At 41.6% G+C, this 17,691-nt stretch overlaps 3 protein-coding genes across 4 annotated transcripts; 2 read left to right on the forward strand and 1 right to left on the reverse strand.

Moving 5' to 3' along the window:
• The first annotated feature begins 3,711 nt into the window (after window positions 1-3,711).
• LOC126559287 (uncharacterized) lies at window positions 3,712-4,467 on the forward strand. Its single transcript, XM_050215419.1, has 3 exons — window positions 3,712-3,792; window positions 3,948-4,071; window positions 4,157-4,467. The coding sequence occupies exons 1-3, from the start codon at window positions 3,745-3,747 to the stop codon at window positions 4,465-4,467; spliced, it is 483 nt and encodes a 160-aa protein (XP_050071376.1). The 5' UTR covers window positions 3,712-3,744.
• A 1,871-nt stretch (window positions 4,468-6,338) lies between these two features.
• LOC126557446 (N-acetylgalactosaminyltransferase 6-like) lies at window positions 6,339-10,798 on the forward strand. 2 transcript variants are annotated; one of them, XM_050213228.1, is made up of 4 exons: window positions 6,339-6,760; window positions 7,431-8,645; window positions 9,137-10,376; window positions 10,616-10,798. In XM_050213228.1, the coding sequence occupies exons 1-4, from the start codon at window positions 6,339-6,341 to the stop codon at window positions 10,796-10,798; spliced, it is 3,060 nt and encodes a 1,019-aa protein (XP_050069185.1). The 2 variants fall into 2 exon arrangements, with proteins under 2 accessions (XP_050069185.1, XP_050069183.1); XM_050213226.1 differs by lacking the exons at window positions 9,137-10,376; window positions 10,616-10,798 and adding an exon at window positions 8,752-8,922 and having other exon boundaries at window positions 7,431-8,679.
• Window positions 10,799-10,940: 142 nt separating this feature from the next.
• Window positions 10,941-13,059, reverse strand: LOC126557577 (2-hydroxyacyl-CoA lyase 1). Its single transcript, XM_050213391.1, has 4 exons — window positions 12,983-13,059; window positions 12,611-12,733; window positions 11,229-12,541; window positions 10,941-11,160 (listed from the first exon to the last, which is right to left on the reverse strand). Exons 1-4 carry the CDS (start codon window positions 13,028-13,030, stop codon window positions 10,941-10,943), a joined length of 1,704 nt encoding a protein of 567 aa, XP_050069348.1. The 5' UTR covers window positions 13,031-13,059.
• Between the last annotated feature and the right edge of the window lie 4,632 nt (window positions 13,060-17,691).

Consider the following 17,691-nt stretch of genomic DNA (forward strand, 5'->3'; position numbering starts at 1 on the left):
GTATTCCACACGAAATGAGTAATAAACTTTTCTTTCCTGAATCTTAAACAATATCTCTAATGCACTAAGTCACAACCGACTCAAATTTCATTTATAGCTATTGCACTTAACTGGATAGATAAACGTGAAAAAGAAACATTATATTCACTATTTCAAAATTAAACAATTTGTATCATGTAATTTATTTAAACCGCATTACAACGATTTAAAATTCATCTAAGTTTAGGTACACAAGTCGATTCGCAAGGTCGTGGAGAATGTAGCTACAAAACCCGCTGTAGTTATTTCTCACACAATTCTGGCACAATTCTTGTCAATCTATTGCCATAGCAATAGAGTACAATCACTGTTTTTCTTCAATCACTTACAGCTAGAGCATCACACATACGTAAGAGCAAGCACACTCACACACACACACACATGAGTAAACGTATTCTCGTAAAGGTCACCAAACCAACCGCAAACCGTAATCAAAAATTTACTCGCTAATACAAGCACATCGTGTCCCTTCGCTTCATGCTACGGAAATATACCGTCCGGATGCTACAGAAACCTACTGGTGTAGGTGCATGACGTAGCCTTCGTTTCCAGTAGTAACACCAGACCTACTGAGGATAAAGTTTCGAAATGAATTGATAGGAGGGATCAACGATGTTCCGTATAGATTTTTAATTTTCAATTTGTCAACACAGAAAACGATTATAGGTAACACACTTTATTACTCGCGTAAATCCATCAGTCTTAGTAACTTCACCAAAACCACACCAATGATATCCCGGGGCACATTTCAGTTTTCCACCAATCCACCAAGAGTTACATTGTTTCAACACTGTCCATGTACTGTTGCATCTAGCTCCACAATTGGATCACAATACAACGCGAAAAAGCTGCCGTCGCCTCGTCACAAATAAAGTCCTGATAAATCAACAATCGCCAGCACTGCAATTATCCCACACAAGACCTTTCAAGTATGATAAAAGAACATGCACTTGCACGCTAAACGAAACACTACCGCTAAGCAACGGGAATCCACTATGCAAACCACTCAGCGTCGCGACTGGAATCGCCTGACCAACCAAGTGCAATCCTCTTTATATCCCGATGTCCTTTATAGCCTGATTCAGCAATCCTTTTTATATGAATGAACGGAAACCCCGAGCGTAGGCGCTTGCGCATTTGGCGACCTAGCGCAAATTTGACGAGAACGACCTTCCTTACCCAGCATGGGTCGCTCTCACTCGGCATTCTCGCAAGCCTTCTCATTTGCAAACATACGTCAAACTCAAGCATCCTCATGCGGCTCGGTTCGCGAATATTGAGCAACACATCGATACCGTCGGCAAAAGAAGCAACAGCATTTACCGCATCAATTGGAGAATTCAGAACCGACAGCCCACACTCGTAATGCTTTACATGAGAGCTGTATGCCCGGACACTTGTAGAGAGCTTCTAGGTTCTTACTACTTATCGGCGACTGTTCGTGCTCATCAAGTAATGTCAACCAAATAGAAAGTGATAAGCTACGCGAGGCGACATTTGCGAAGAAAGCCATTGCTTAACTTTGCATCAATATCGTTTCCACCCCATTAACATTGGGGGAACCTGTTGCCAATGCCGATGCTGTCCCGCGTTTACTTACGCCGATTTTTTTATCTTATATTAAAATATAATACAACTTTTTTCTATTATTGCGAAAAGGTTCCAAACACATGATTGAAAATTAAAACCAAAAACGTTAAGCCTTGGAACAACGATATCAGATCTGATAAACCTTTTTTTCCAGCATAAAAATCAAACTGTTAAAATACGTGGTGGAAAATCCAAATGTGTATACATTCCACAAGCCTAAACCATTAGAATCTTACTGGAATCGAAAAAACAAATATCTAGTTTGATTGGACGGGATGAACATTCATGGCTTTGCTTGTTCACTGCGTGGAGCTTTGAGTGAACACTCGGAATGAACTCCCTTCGCTCGAACATTTAGATTGGAGCGGCCGGTTACATACTAAGCGGATCTGCAGCAACGTAAAAAGATACATTTTTCATAATAGTTCATCTTTTAAAATCTTTAAGATTTTGTTCCTGTTTTAGTATCTTGGGGATTGTTTGCAATAAATGATTTATTAAATTTATTTATCGAGAACAGGCTACGCCGTTTATTTAATTATACTCATTTTCGTGCAAGCTGTACGGAAATATCATAATTGTGCAACAATTAAAACTAATCAATCTCCGGTGGGCTGATCATGTCATGAGATTGACTCTGGACGACCCAGCCCATGAAATCTATTAAGGCCGTCTCATGAACATAGGAGACGTGGTAGGCTTAAACTAAGATGGATTCTAATACATACATTAGAGTGGGATACTAAACACCTAGGATATTAGATTGGCAGCCAGTAGGACACAAAGTAATAAGTAAGTAAGATTTTTTTTCTATTCAACATCCAATATGATTGTAACAATTGCTAGGACTAGGAACAACATCCAGATTTTACTGTCACGGGGAAGTCAATGTCAACTATTAGGTTGTAATACTGCATAAGAAGTAACTAAATATACATTGAAATCTGTGACCTACACGGAATCCGGTCAATCTTATTTAATAACAGCAATAAAAACTCAAACGCGTCAGCGTTGACACATCATTCACATGCATCGTTATGAGTTATTCATTACTGGTGCCCCAAGTCCAGCATTCAAATTATGCATGCCCCAGTTTCTTGATGATCATGTCTAACGTACTTGGTATTTAGTCAGTTCCGTTCGTTTTTGAGCATTTCTTTACTAATCCTGTTTTACGCTAACCTCGTTTTACGATTACGCTCAAATAATATTCTTATTGATCACCACAAAGAAAATTAAATCCTCAACTCTTTTCTTAAAACATCAAAAACCTATCTTAAAACCAGTCCGAATACTAAATTAAACCTTTAAGAAACTCATTGTACCTAAATTTTTAAAATCCATTGAACAAATCATTCGTTCTAAATTATCCCATCCCATACATTTTGAATGCCGCTAGCCGCAGACAATAAGGTTGTTGAACTTGGATATGATAAAACTAAAAATGACAACAACAAAAAAAGTCTCAGACTTCCGGTCACTCCAGTGCATCATTTAGATGTGCAGTGCATTGTACCCTGAGGCGCTTGCTTCAGTAGCACGGTCGTAAAACACTGTTTTAAAAACGATACCGGCGCTCGTACTGGACAAATGCACAGGCACAGCATGCTCCATCGTGCATGCTGTACAAATTTCTTACTTTTTCGGACATAACGGCCACTACGACACGAGACGCTGAGACGCCGAATGTTTTAAAAGTTGAGAGCGAGATACCCAATTATATAGTGAATTACAAATCTATTATGAGCTTGCCATTGTTTCAAGCGGTCATTCGTTTCTGGTGCTATTGCTTCAGTCAAAAAATGGCTTATATGGGGCTTAAGTTTTATTATTAAATGTGTTCCAGTAAACGTTGAAACTTATCGTAACTTATCGCTAGAATTACATCGATCATAGCACATAGGTAAACCATGCAAGTTTTAATTACTACTTTCGTGCTTGAATAATTTTAAATAAGCCCATGTCGAACGGATTTATCCAATTACTCTCGGTGTCAATATCATGATCAATCCGCCCACCGGCCTATCGATTTATTGTCCATATATAAACACACGGCTCAGTTGAACCTTTCAAACCGAACAGATACAGCAAAGTTCCGAAATAACCTTTTCAACTATGAGGACCTCAAGTGCACTATTAATCCTTGGCGCGTTGATCCTTGCGGTAAGTTCGACTTTCCAATCTTGTTTCCACGATCCATTGATTAATGACCTTATACGGCCAACCTTCTGGCATGGCTATAAATTTACTCTCGTCTTGTTGGTAACCTCTCTCGTTTGCTGATTTTTTCAACCCCCCATACGCACACACACTAACAGTCGGTAGCGAAAAATACGGCCCATCCGAGGGAAAAACGAGCCATCAGTGAGCAGGCAAATGCAGCCGTGGAGAAAGGTATGGCCTTTGCTAGTGCCGTTGTTGAAAAGTTGAAAAATAGTGAAGGTAAGTGAAGTATTTGTTTGCGATTGATATTACTTGCTTGAGGTAGCTCATTTTCCACGATCTACCCTACTCTACTCATCCGCAGTGGGTCGCAAACTGATTGGCAAAGTGGTGGGAGGAATGGGAGATCTGCGTGGCAAGCGCTCGATACAAATCGATGCTGCGCTCACAAACTACAATACCGCCCAGTACCAAAAGCTGGAGGTACATAAAACCCTTACTAATGATGCCGCCAGTAAAAATAAAATCTCGACCTGTCCAATCGCTCAGAACGAGCTGAACTTCATTGAAACCATTTCCATTGCCGTCCAGCATGCGCTTGGTGAGGTGAACAAGGTTATAAATGGGCAAAAGGTAGCTTTTCAAGTACCCAAGCCAACGTCTGTTGCTGCGTGAAATGAAATATTATGAATCCATATGATTACATTGTTTCTGAATCAATAAAACGGTTGTAAGCAACCCTATGCAAGCCTCATTTATTTCTGTTTTCTAGCTATTATAAGCGAAAATCATCGATAATCCACAGAGCCATGAACCCAGTTTACCATGTCGGCCACATTCCTTAACTCTTTCAAAAATGAATTCTTAACTGTGCCACTCGGTCTCATTATTTTGGTAACACTATTGAGTAACATTGTCATTGTCATTGACAAAAGACAGCTTGTAGATATGCTAATCGATCACAATAGGTCAAATGTTTTCCCAATGGGTACTCATTACTTGAATTCCCTCGAGACGCATTGTCCCCGAAGCAGTCGAACGGTCTGTTCATTTTTGCTCCAAAAAGATCATAATACATACTAACCAGTAGTTGGAGCAAATCAAACGCGAATAATTTTTAGACTCAACTTTCCTTCCTGTTATTGGATCGTTTTTACGACACATAAAGAGAAGCCAGTTTTTACCGTGAGATAGATGTAATCGAAACCGATTTCAAGAATCGCACCATGATTCATTTCCCTCCAAGGAATTGGAGTGCACAATCACGAACCACTAATTAGGCACACAGGGAATTTGCGCGATATGGGATAGCAAATGTGTGCTCACGAAATACTGGAGACAAATGTAACGAGAAAAGCGATTGTACTAGGATTTAACCTACTCTTGACAAAGTCATTAGTTATGACGTGTGCTGTTTACGTCACATGGCTGAGCTATGCATGACGCAGAAAAAAAAATCAAATTTTTAGACACAAAGTGGTATTTTCGTTACAAAAAATGTCATTTCATTCATTTTTTTGTCATAATAATAATTTTATAGCCATTACTCGGTGAAAGTTGTCCAAATTGGTTTTCTCATCCGCTAGTTTATTCAGTAACGATAGAAACCAAGATTGTGCAACAATTGCGCTTTTCTATTGTCCACAATAATAGCAATTTATTTTCCATGAAATTTGTTGGACTGATGATTACTTTTTTATCAAACATATTAAGCTCTAGTCTATTAATTAATTATGAAAAGATATTTCTAAACTGATGCACTCATGACTCATGCAATGATCGAAAAAGTCATTTTGAGGGATTAGCCGATATTTCGTTATCCTACATCCTGGATAACAAGGCTGGACCAAGTCTTGGTGAAAGAACGTTGTCTTTGGTCATTGTTCAGACAGCCAAAAAATAGTGAGTCGAGAGTTTCCGACCCGAAAATGGACCAAAAACTGGCCATATGCCAAACTGGTAAAAAAAAACTATCACGTGTGGCCAAAGTATCGTCCTTTCATTCTGTTTTCATAGGCCAAAGTAAATTCAGTGCCTGGAGGTTAGCTAAAAATTTGGCGTAATGCACATTTACTGATCTTTTTTTTTAAAGAAATGTCTTAAAGCTGGAGAACATAATAAAGCGATATTTAAAAAAATAGCAAACGTGTTCTTTCGCAGACCGCTAACGCAAAAATGTTTATACCGGCGATACCGGTCGGTTCTGTAATGCATAACGCAAGTAGGCACGAGCTACGTCAACACTATCACCAACTCGTGCCCGACAATCTACATCAACAAGTATGCTTCAGGGTGATGTGTGGTAATAGCGGCTCAAAACAGCTGTCCGAATATCTGGGTGCGTAGCACATCGCACGAAAACATTATCAGAGTGCTTGCTCGTCGGCGTGACAATGCGGCAATACTGTTCCACGCATTTATCGCGCCGTGTCGCATTTGCCGGGTGCTGCAAACTTATCGAACCAATCGTGTTTCAGTGCAACACTCAACCCCTTCACGGTTTGTAGTAGGTTTGTGGGTAGCTCTGTAGCTTCGTCTGCTTCACGATGGACGATAAACTCCACAAAGCTCGCCGGGCGCGTGTACGAACGATCATTCGCACCACCGTGAAAATTCTGTACCCACTCAGATACCTGCTACTGATCATTACTACAGTGATCCTAGTGCTACTGTTTCGTCAGCAAAAGCAGCAAATATTCGATCGTGGATTTGGCCATTTCGGAGAGCACTTTAAAGATGTGCGGTACAGAAACCGTGTGGTAGAGAAAATTGATTACCATAACTATGAACAGATACAAAATGATTTGAACCGTGTCGGTCCCGGTGAGCAGGGCAAAGCGGCCACTCTCAGCCCAGAAGAAAGTGACAGCGAGCGACGCAAAGAGCTTTATTATAAGAATGGATTTAACGCTCTGCTCAGTGATAAGATCAGCATTAATCGATCGATAGCCGACCTAAGACACCCAGGGTAAGTATCATAACAAGCAACTGTGTGTTGTGTGTTTAGCAATGCAGTTTCCCGATGCAAACTGATTACGTGTACAGTGTAAGCGGGCACCCAAGTGCTTTATACACGTGTCATGTTGGTACCTCGTATAGCCGGTGTTCTAACGTGTGATATAAACTCACCTCTAAGCATCCGAGGCGCGTTCAAAAATGTTCAAAAAATCGATCAACTATTTTTGATTGCTTTATATCGAACTCATGTATACAATGAATTTCGTTGAAAGTAGCTTTCTGCCAAAGTAAGAATCCTACTGTTTGCAATAATGTTTACTCAACTGCATATTCCGTGTCAGGTTCGGTTCTTGTTATTTTTTAAGAGAGACAGTCGTCACCACTGTTTTCAGTACATCAACGGTTGGTTGGTTCCCGACAGGAAACGTAGATAGCTTCATTATTATAATCGTATAGCTTAAGGTGTAAGATTTTAATATAAAAGCTTATCAAGTACAATAACTTTAATTTTAACATCTGTTCACCCCACGTAATGTTCATCAGTTCATCATAAACTTTATGCCTATTGCGGTGGCCACATTCGTCAAAGGCGACTTAAACTGTGCTCTACATCCGTAAGTGAAGAACGCAACTGCTGCCATGATTAATAACAAAGTATACTTTCAATGCTTCCATTTTAGCTGCAAACTAAAATCATACCTGAGCCAACTACCAGTAGCAAGTGTTGTGGTGCCTTTCTATGAAGAACACTGGAGTACCTTGCTCCGAACCGTATACAGTGTGCTTAACAGAGCGCCACCGCATCTGTTAAAAGAAGTCATCATCGTGGACGATGGGAGCACAAAGGAGTTCCTGCATGAAAAGCTCGAAGACTATGTAAGACGAAATCTTCCAAAAGTGAAACTGATTCGACAACCGGAACGTACCGGGCTGATCAAGGCACGCCTTGCCGGCGCTAAAGTTGCCACTGGCGATGTACTAGTGTTTCTAGACTCTCACACCGAGGCCGGATACAATTGGTTACCTCCGCTGCTGGAGCCAATTGCTGAGAACCCCAAAACATGTGTCTGCCCTTTGATCGATGTCATCAACGATCAGACGTTTGACTTGCATCCCCAGGATGAGGGTGGCCGAGGACTTTTCGACTGGACGTTCCACTACAAACGCATTGTGATTAAGAATGAAGACAGAATTTCTCCGACGGAACCGTTTCCCAGTCCCGTTATGGCCGGTGGACTGTTTGCGATAGCGGCCGATTTCTTCTGGGAGCTCGGGGGCTACGACGAAGAGCTTGACATATGGGGTGCGGAGCAGTACGAGATAAGTTTTAAAATCTGGCAATGCGGAGGGCGTATGTTGGACACACCTTGCTCCAGGTTTGGTCATATATATCGCACCTACAGCCCATTTCCAAACTCTAGAAATTATGACTTTATCACAAGAAACCACAAGCGTGTGGCCGAAATATGGATGGATGAGTACAAGCAGTACATTTACGATCGTGACCCGGACCGTTACGCCAAAGCAGACGCAGGAGATATGAGTAAAATGAAAGCGATACGAGAAAAGCTCAACTGCAAACCATTCAAATGGTTCCTGCAGGAGGTGGCTCCGGAAATCATTGAGCTTTACCCTCCCGTCGAGCCTGAACCATTTGCTTCCGGTTCTATTCAGAATGTTGCCGATCCTAGCCTGTGCATCGATACTATGCAACGAGGCCGTGGTAAGCCCGTCGGATTATATCCTTGTTCTGACAATCTGGCAACACCAACGAATCACAATCAGTACTTTGTACATAGCTGGCACCGGGATATACAGCTCAAGTATGGCGAAGAATGTTTTGATGTTCCGGATAATAAGCCCCGTTCAATGGTCACCGTATTCACCTGCCATTATCATCAGGGAAATCAATTTTTCCGATACGATCATGTAAGTTCGTTTAATAAGCAAGCATAGAAAAACAATTACTGAGCTAACTATTTAATGCTGTTTTTGTTGCAGAAAACACAACAAATTAAGCGAAATGGGGTGTGCATTGATAGCGATCCACAAACAAAGGAGGTGTTTGTGAATCCTTGTGATACGAACAGTGTAACACAACGGTGGAAGTTTGGCAGCGTGAACTTGAAGTTGTTGAAACAATGGCAAACTTATGGTGCTAAATTTATGTGATAGCTAAACATTAAATTAATGAATAAATCAATAAGATTACAGCGTATTTTTCTTCGTACTTTGGCTGTAGATAACATTTCTTAATCAGCTTCATTGGCGTGGTCTTAATTCATTTAAAACGTTCCATGTTACGTAGAAATTGTTTATCGTTCATCAGTACTATTACCTGCTGATTCCTGCCAATACAATCTCTTCCATGTTTCAGATGTCGGCTCATCAACTACTCTAAAACTTTACCACAGACAAGCATTATCGTGCCATTTTACGACGAACACTGGACAACACTACTGCGTACCGTGTACAGTATCATACAACGGACACCACCAGCTTTGCTCAAAGAGATCATTCTTGTCGACGATGGCAGCGTGAAGCAGTTTCTCAAGAAACGTCTGGATGATTACGTAGCAAAACATCTGAAGCACTTGGTGCGGGTCATTCATCACCCAGAACGAAGCGGTCTCATCACGGCCCGACTAACGGGAGCGAAAGTTGCCACAGGAGAGGTTTTGTTGTTCCTGGATTCGCACGTCGAGGCAGGAATCAACTGGCTTCCACCTTTGCTAGAGCCTATCGCTCAAAATTATCGTACGTGCGTTTGTCCCTTCATAGATGTTATTAAAGACGATACGTTCGCGCTTGTGGCACAGGATGAAGGTGCTCGCGGTGCTTTCGATTGGAACATGCTGTACAAACGGTTGCCTCTAAGGCCGCAAGATTTGGCTAATCCGACACAACCTTTTCCCAGTCCAGTGATGGCAGGAGGGCTGTTTGCTATAAGTGCTCAATTTTTCTGGGAGCTGGGAGGATATGACGAAAAGCTCGAAATATGGGGAGCGGAACAGTATGAATTAAGCTTCAAAATATGGATGTGTGGTGGTCGCATGCTCGATGCTCCCTGCTCTAGGGTTGGCCACATTTATCGCAGCTACTCTCCATTCCCTAATGCCAAAACGTATAACTACGTGGCCAAAAATCATAAACGCGTTGCAGAAGTGTGGATGGATGAGTATAAACGGTATGTTTATGCTAGGGATCCTGTTAAATACGCTATTGATGCTGGAGATCTTTCCACGATGAAGCAACTGCGCAAAAAGCTCAACTGTAAACCCTTTCGGTGGTTCATGACGGAAGTAGCTCCAGATTTGGTTGACCATTATCCTCCGGTAGAGCCGGAAGATTTTGCCTCCGGTGCTATACAAAACGTAGCTTACGAGAACCTTTGCCTGGAGGAAGATTATGGTTCTACTGAAAAGCGCATTGTCTTATCGTTGTGTGTCAAGAATAAATCACTCCCCGAACGTTCTGAGCAGCACTTTAGGATGACATGGCGGCGCGATATCAAAGCAGTGCGTTCTTCTAACTGTGCTGATGTTTTCAATCATTCCGTTGGAGCCGGATTGCAAATTTTCCCATGCCACAACCAACAGGGTAATCAGATGTTCCGGTATGACGTGGTAAGCATACTGTACCGGTTACATTTAGCAATGCTTGACTCATTTTTAGGTAAAAAGCATCAACAGAACATAAAACGAATTTAACTTCATTATCATGCATTAACAATTTAATGCAACAAATCATGGACATTCATCAAATAATACCAGACGCAATCCATCCTAACAACTGGTTCATAAAAATACAATACCATTACCAACGAACTGCATTGTGCTAATGTTTCAAATTTTTCGCACCTCAGGACACCAAACAAATTATTGTCGGTAAAAACAAGCAGTTTTGTTTCGAAGCCGATGGGAAAAATCGCAGGCTTTTCCTTAACCACTGTAGTAGTACATCAGAATCTCAACGATGGCGCATCGGTCAAATGAACATGGAACGTCTCAAGAACTGGACGAAATATGGCGCTAAATTTCACGACTAATCACCTTTATTTTCCCAATTACATATAACAACATCTCGGCCCCAATGTAATCGAATTTGTTCGACATACCTTACTATTGCACCCAAGCACCTCTTAAATTAACAGCAAATAAAATGCCTCAGAATCCCAAACTGTGTTCACATTAAAGTTTCGACTCGGTGAGCCACTTAAAATCTTGTGGTTTGCGATCCGCCTGCGGGCTAATAGCAATGTTGATAATGTTTGGCCTATCCGTTGCTGTAAGCGATTCCTTGACGGCAGCCTGCAGTTCCGAAATGGTACGTACAAAGTGTCCCTTCATACCAAACATGTTCAACATGTTTTCGTATCGCGTTTCGTGTGTCAATGCTGATGCCGGAGTTCTAAATAGAGAGCACAGTTATAGTTCTATACAATACAATACTAGTACAATAAATTTGAGCATACTTACACCTGCGTAAGATCTCCACCGGTGCGCATATCGTCGTATGTTTGCTTATCAAATCCAGCATATATCCCACCGTTGTTCACTATAACTACCACTATCGGCAGCTCATACCGTACCATTGTTTCCAACTCCATTCCCGAAAATCCAAACGCCGAGTCTCCTTCCACGCAGATCACCTTCTTGCCTGGATAACGATCTCTACAGTATAGAGCCGCCGCTATGGCGAATCCAGGACCCACACCCATCGTTCCAAATGTACCAGCATCTAAACGATGACGAGAAAGCTTGTTGTGCAGTAGAGTACGACCAATGTCCATCGTGTTAGCACCCTCGCTAACTATTATGGCGTCCTTGGGAATGTACTGCTGCAAGTGATGGAAAACTGCGTAGTAGTTCAACGGCACCTCAACGTTCAGTGCCATCTGCTGGACTGTGTTACGATTTTTCTCACACTTTGCCTTCAGATCCTTCCACCATTCATTGTCGTTCCCGAAACGGAACTTTTTCTTTGTCAGAATCTCAATCAGTTGCTCGGTGAAGGGTGTAATGTGCGATTGAACAGCCACCCTGCTCGGTACGCTATTATGCAGCTCTTCTGCATTAATGTCCACCTGTATAACTTTTACATCCGAACTATAACGCGGCGGACGTCCAAAATGCAGTATCCAGTTCAAACGGGCGCCAAGCAGCAGTACGACATCCGCTTTTTGCAGTGCCAGTGTACGAGCCGGAGCAATACACTGCGGGTCAAGATCTGGTACGACACCTTTTCCCATAGGCGTAGGAAGGAACGGTAAATTTGTCTGGTGTATCAATTGACGAACTTGCAGCTCGGCTCGTGCGTAGGCCGCCCCTTTGCCTACAATCACCAACGGACGCTTGGCGGCGCACAGCAATTGTGCCACTTCTTCAACAAGCTTCGGATCGGGAAATGGTACCGGTGGAGCTGGATGGGTATACTGCACCGGTACGGCATCTTCCGCTATCTTTGCCGTCAAAAGATTGCCGGGGAAGTCTAGGTACGTTGCACCGGGCCTTCCATAGCACGCCAAGCGCACAGCCTTTTCGACGTGAAGCGGTATTAAGCTCACGCTTGGAGGTCGTGCTGCATATTTACAGTACGGTCGACTCAACTCAACTTGAGGACACTCTTGAAATCCGCCGATACCCTCGTGGTCCTGGGATGTAGAACCACCGATAACAAGCAGCGGCCAGCAGTTTACTTGCGCGTTCGCCATTCCTCCGGTCACATGCAGCAAACCCGGTCCTGATACTACTAGACATACTCCCGGTTTGCCGGTCAAGTATCCAATTGCCTGCAATGCGAAAAAAGTAGGTGTAGCACTCCCTTTCCACATAGAATCATATCAGCCTAGCACACTTACTTGAGCTGCGTAACAGGCCGCCTGTTCGTTGCGCATGCCGACATACTTCAATCCTTCGGCCTGCATAGCCATCGACAGTTCAACCACCGGTATTCCAACGATGCCGAAGACATATTCGACTCCCTTAAAAAAGATTTAAAAAAGATGCAAACAATAATCGGATTAATCAAACACACAACAACTAAACAAACAGCTCTACACTCGATGATCACAATTACGTAGCAAGTTTTTATCTGCAACTCAGTCCAACATGAACGTGATAAGAGCAAATTTATGGTCAGAAGACTGACATCGTTGAATAATTTAAACTTTGACCCGAGGTCTTAAACTACGACTGTGCTAGTCTAATTAGCCACTCATCTTTCTACATACCTGCTCTCGAAGTGCCTTCGCCAAAACTGCATTGCCGTCTACTTCCATTATGCCAACAAGATTTTAACTACAAAAAACTACACCCTAATGAAGGCACAATCTAAAGAAGTAGCAGGTCGCTCTTAAAATCGTCCTCCTGCAACACAATTTTGGTTTAGTCTGCGATATTGCAGCAACGATGCTCGATTGCGCGGCCGGTTATCAGTTTTCGTGTGTTTGTTATCATTTAGCTCAAGCGGTGGTGTGTGTGATGTAAATTCTGGTCTGTCAAAGACTCACACGAAAATATACACTTAATCATCCGATGTTTCTATACAAAACACATGTTCTTCTTTCAAAGAAAAGGATGCTAATAACACTTAAGTTTTGATGCAATTACAAAAATCCTTTTACTTCCAGTAACGAATGCGAACGCTAAATTATTGTTTTGTTTTTTGGCTCCTGCGACCAGCTGTCAAATCGGCTTTTGCTTCACCGAGAGCGATAGACAGAGAAAACAACATGTCAACAAAGAGTTCGTACACTGCTGAGCATAAATCTATCACTGGCGGATTTATATTACAAAGGAAAACAATATTCTGTATGTTTTTGATGCTAATTGCATTATTTTATGCTTTATTGATCAGAAATATCTCACAATCATATCTATCATATCTCACAAAACTAATACACCACTTCAATGGAAATTGTTTTCTCCAACCAGTATTCATGCATATAAAAAGGGAAACGAGCACGCAGCGTTGCCCTTTGGGGCCTTTGGGGCGACCCGGTGGGACAGGCGACAGCAGCACCGGTCTTCAAACGACAGGACCGGGGTTCAAATCCCATCCGGACCGTCCCCGCGTAGTTTGAATATCCAATTACTTGGTATCAGCAAGTCTAGTGATCCATTCGATGACCGACCTGTCCTTAGGGTCGTTAAGCCAAGAAGAAGAAGACCATGCAGCGGTAGCGCAGGGATGTCAAACACACGTTTCGGGATGATCGTTTCCCATATTATAAACGAATCACACTTATTAGACAAACATCATCAATTCATCTTCTTCTTCTTTTTATTATTGTTTTCTTCTTCTTCTTGTTCTTTTTGTTCTTCTTCCTTTTCTTCTTCTTGGTTGTCTTCTTCTTCTTCTTTATCTTCTTCTTCTCATTTTTCTTCTTTGCTTAACGGTCTTCTACTAGGTCACGCCAGCCATCTAATGATTTACTAGACTTGCCCGTACCATGTAGTAGGATAGTCAGTCCTTGCTACGGGTGGAAGGTGCAGGTGAGATTTGAACCCCGGTCCCGTCGTAAGAAGATAGGCGTCGTTATAGGACCTATAGACATTCGTAAGCTAGTGGACCTGACAAACTTTATCTAATTATCACAAATCTTCAATAAATTTGCAACCAGAACTGGGCAGAAAAATTACGTTGCATGCAGTATTCCAATACAGTCCAATGTTGCCTGCAACTGATTTGTTTAAAATACATTCACGAGGAAGGTGATAAAATGATACAGACAACTATATACACATTCAAAAGACACAGTATGTTTTCTATTCTCATCATATGCTCTGGTTTGAATGGCCTTTTTATTTAATTGATTTTATTTTTTGCAATCATTTCCGGATAGAAGATAGAAGAAGACAGATAGTACCAAAGTCTAATAATAAAGTTTTTCTATATTTTTAAATTATAATATACTCTATGCTCTTTAAGTGTCTAGTAAAACAGTTACGCTATTTATGTAGTAACGATGAGATACAGTTTCAAAATTCAAAAACGACATATGTTAGAGCTGCAGGACCAAATCTCGACTGGGCGCTTTGCTCTGTACATGCATTGGAGCTTTGGATGAAGCTGTAAAACAAGCCACTAATAGAAGAAAGACCGGCAACCGATATAGAACTGGTTTAAAAAAAAGGTAAAATTAAGAATCGTTTTTATGATCGTAAGGATGAAAGTAAGCATTTGCATGAGAAAAAACAAGCTCCAAAAATGCATACATTTATAGATGACTAATGGCAATAACAGACATATTTGTTTGCTTTCATTAACACTTTCGGTAAACAAATATATCACTCTCAAAAATGATGTTCATGTTCATAGGATCTCCACATGGAGCCTGTCCATGAACATGCATGCGAAAACAAAATTTAGTCAATTATTGTACATAAAACGCGCCCAAACATAGAAAACAATACAAACAGTTTCAACCTGTCCGGGTTCCTGTTATCTTCGAATGGCACATTTCAATGTCGAAATAAACAAACTTTGCCCAAGATTCGTGCGATCTTGATGCGTAGGACTAGTATGTAACTCAAACGCTTGCCATTCATACGGTGGTGCCGATCAGCCGATGTCCTATGTGTGCATGACACCTTCGACTGGCTCGATCGGAGCCAGTTTTGCGAGGAAAAATATCAGCTCGCTCACGGCGATATCGGTTAGCACATTCAGTGGCACTGTGACAGCAGCCAGCGAAGATCGCACACGAGAAAGCTTTTTCGCCAATATAACTGTCTGGTGGGAAATTTTCTCTATCAGTCTGTCTGTGATCAGCAACACCGCACATTGTACACACGATCATCAGCGCGACCGTTGCTGCTAGTGAAGTTGATCGAGTGTACGTTGAAAACCAGCGCGTGGCACAAAGTGGTTCAGAGCATTGCAGTTTTTTAATCAGTTTTATTTTACTTTTTATCTTATGAAAGATAAAATATTCGCTGCAAACCGTTGGTGAGAACGGTCTCAGTGTTAAGTGGGGAAATAATCAGTCGAGGTAATATTTCGTGACTTTTAATTAAGTTTGTGGGTGTGATATACTCGTGAAAACTCGTGAATAACTTTGGCTTGAAACAGTGTGCGAAAAACGTTTCATCATCTGCCCAGTTTTTTTTAATGCGTGACACGTTTGTGGCTTATATTTTGTGTTGTCATCACGAAACATTTGAAACGTATTTGCGGTAGCATCGCGATCGCGATAATGGGTTGATTTTTTTTATCATGATGGAAAACACAAAAGCTGGGAAAGTACTCTATGACTTGTTTGTAACGATCATAAGCTTATCGCGAAGGCAGCTGTAATCATCTACTGCTACTGATTCGTTCATCTTCCTGCTACCAGGGCATTGATGATATACCTACCGTATAATTCGTAACTGCCGATAATTGAATTAGTAACTAGTAGCTATTGCTTCCGGTAAAATCTTACCTTTGAAAGTGCATCTGACTAGTGCACTGACATCATATTTGGTGACAAATAATGGTTCAAACATTCAGGCCGCTAACGTAAACAAAGGCAACAAGTTAATGTTTATAGTAGTGAAATAGTGCCCTTAGCATCATCCTATCGTAGTGCAACTTGTCCTTGGTGTAAACATTTTAATGGGTCACCCTGATGCTTCAGCATCACAAGGATTCCCATCGTTAGTGTTAATTGACGTGCGTCTTCACTGAAGTATTTACTGTCTTTTTGTCCTTAGCATGGATCTTTAGATGGTTATAGATGGTTTTGTACCGCTTGTTATCTTGTTAATATCTCGCATTTACAACCGCGATATTACTTGTTTGTACAGCTTTATATAGATGTCTAGGCTTGGTACAAGCTATATAACTCCTACGTTTTCGTATGTGTACTATTTCGTCAACAACCTTATCGTACGCTGTAACGCTGAAAAATAACGCATGTAAGAAAAACGAGCACCAAAACAATCGTCGTTCCGTACTTCGGTCGATGAAACATCTGAGAGCCATTTTAACTTTCATGCTGAGTTTTGTAGTCAAATGAACATATTATCACATTTATTATAAAATAGCATAACCTTTGCAGGAGTTTGATAATTGCCCACTTATTTCAATATTATAACAGGTAATTTATGGCAAGAGTGAAATACAATCACGAAACGTGAATAACACAGACCACCGGCTCGGTACAGCTGCTGTACGATACAGTTCACTGCATTGCCCCTAAAGTAATTGACACACACGAATTAGCACTTGTTATCATACGATTGTCGCGCCGGAGACGAGCTCCTCCAAATGATCTGTTCTGTAAACCCACCGTTACACACGATTACATGACTGGAATGTTTTTACCTAAATAGCAAGGTTATATTGTAGAGTTGGTGCTGTGCCTACGGGTCACAACTACCGCCTCTCTGCTTCTAATGACATTTTTTCTCTAGCTTCCTGTTTTACCTGTCCTCTTATCTACCTTGCAACGATGACCTCGGACATAGAACCGCTACCTAGGCTATTACATTTGGCCACGTGAACGCACTGCTGCTGTGTTTATTGATCGCACAGTGGATGATACGGAGAGGAAATTTTGCTACCCTTGTCGTACAATAATCCTTAAAGCGTGTCCGTTAGTCGTCAGCGAGCAGCTTAAGTAATGTCGTATTTCCAAATCACAGGAATACGCGCAAAACACGTCTTACCTTCCGCACGGTAAATTTGATGAACTTGTGATCGATAGAAGCAACAAAAAAATCTATTAGCATACCTTAAGGAAAACAACATTCATCAAAAGCGTACAGTCTGAAACCGCAAGGTGCTAAGCATTGCTAATATTTCCCTGTCGTGTCTTTTCTTTCTTTTTACAGATATCTCACTACTGTTGCCGCGTCATACACGCCTCGCCACGGTAGAGTGCATCAACCATGCGGTGTGTAATGTGACAACCCACCAGCATCTACTAGTTGGTGCGTTCGATCGAGGCACTTG

Source organism: Anopheles maculipalpis, chromosome 2RL (genome assembly GCF_943734695.1).
Source record: "Anopheles maculipalpis chromosome 2RL, idAnoMacuDA_375_x, whole genome shotgun sequence".
Taxonomy (NCBI): Eukaryota; Metazoa; Arthropoda; class Insecta; order Diptera; family Culicidae; genus Anopheles; species Anopheles maculipalpis.

Bases quoted from the DNA above. Each gene is read 5' to 3' on its own strand.
- LOC126559287 (XM_050215419.1), top strand. From the start codon at position 3,745: ATGAGGACCTCAAGTGCACTATTAATCCTTGGCGCGTTGATCCTTGCG. The intron at 3,793-3,947 runs GTAAGTTCGACT...ACACACTAACAG, and splicing joins TTGGCGCGTTGATCCTTGCG to TCGGTAGCGAAAAATACGGC. The intron at 4,072-4,156 runs GTAAGTGAAGTA...ACTCATCCGCAG, and splicing joins AAAGTTGAAAAATAGTGAAG to TGGGTCGCAAACTGATTGGC.
- LOC126557446 (XM_050213228.1), top strand. From the start codon at position 6,339: ATGGACGATAAACTCCACAAAGCTCGCCGGGCGCGTGTACGAACGATC. The intron at 6,761-7,430 runs GTAAGTATCATA...CTTCCATTTTAG, and splicing joins GCCGACCTAAGACACCCAGG to CTGCAAACTAAAATCATACC. The intron at 10,377-10,615 runs GTAAGCATACTG...TTCGCACCTCAG, and splicing joins AGATGTTCCGGTATGACGTG to GACACCAAACAAATTATTGT.
- LOC126557577 (XM_050213391.1), bottom strand. From the start codon at position 13,030: ATGGAAGTAGACGGCAATGCAGTTTTGGCGAAGGCACTTCGAGAGCAG. The intron at 12,542-12,610 runs GTAAGTGTGCTA...TTCGCATTGCAG, and splicing joins CGGCCTGTTACGCAGCTCAA to GCAATTGGATACTTGACCGG. The intron at 11,161-11,228 runs GTAAGTATGCTC...CTCTCTATTTAG, and splicing joins GGTGGAGATCTTACGCAGGT to AACTCCGGCATCAGCATTGA.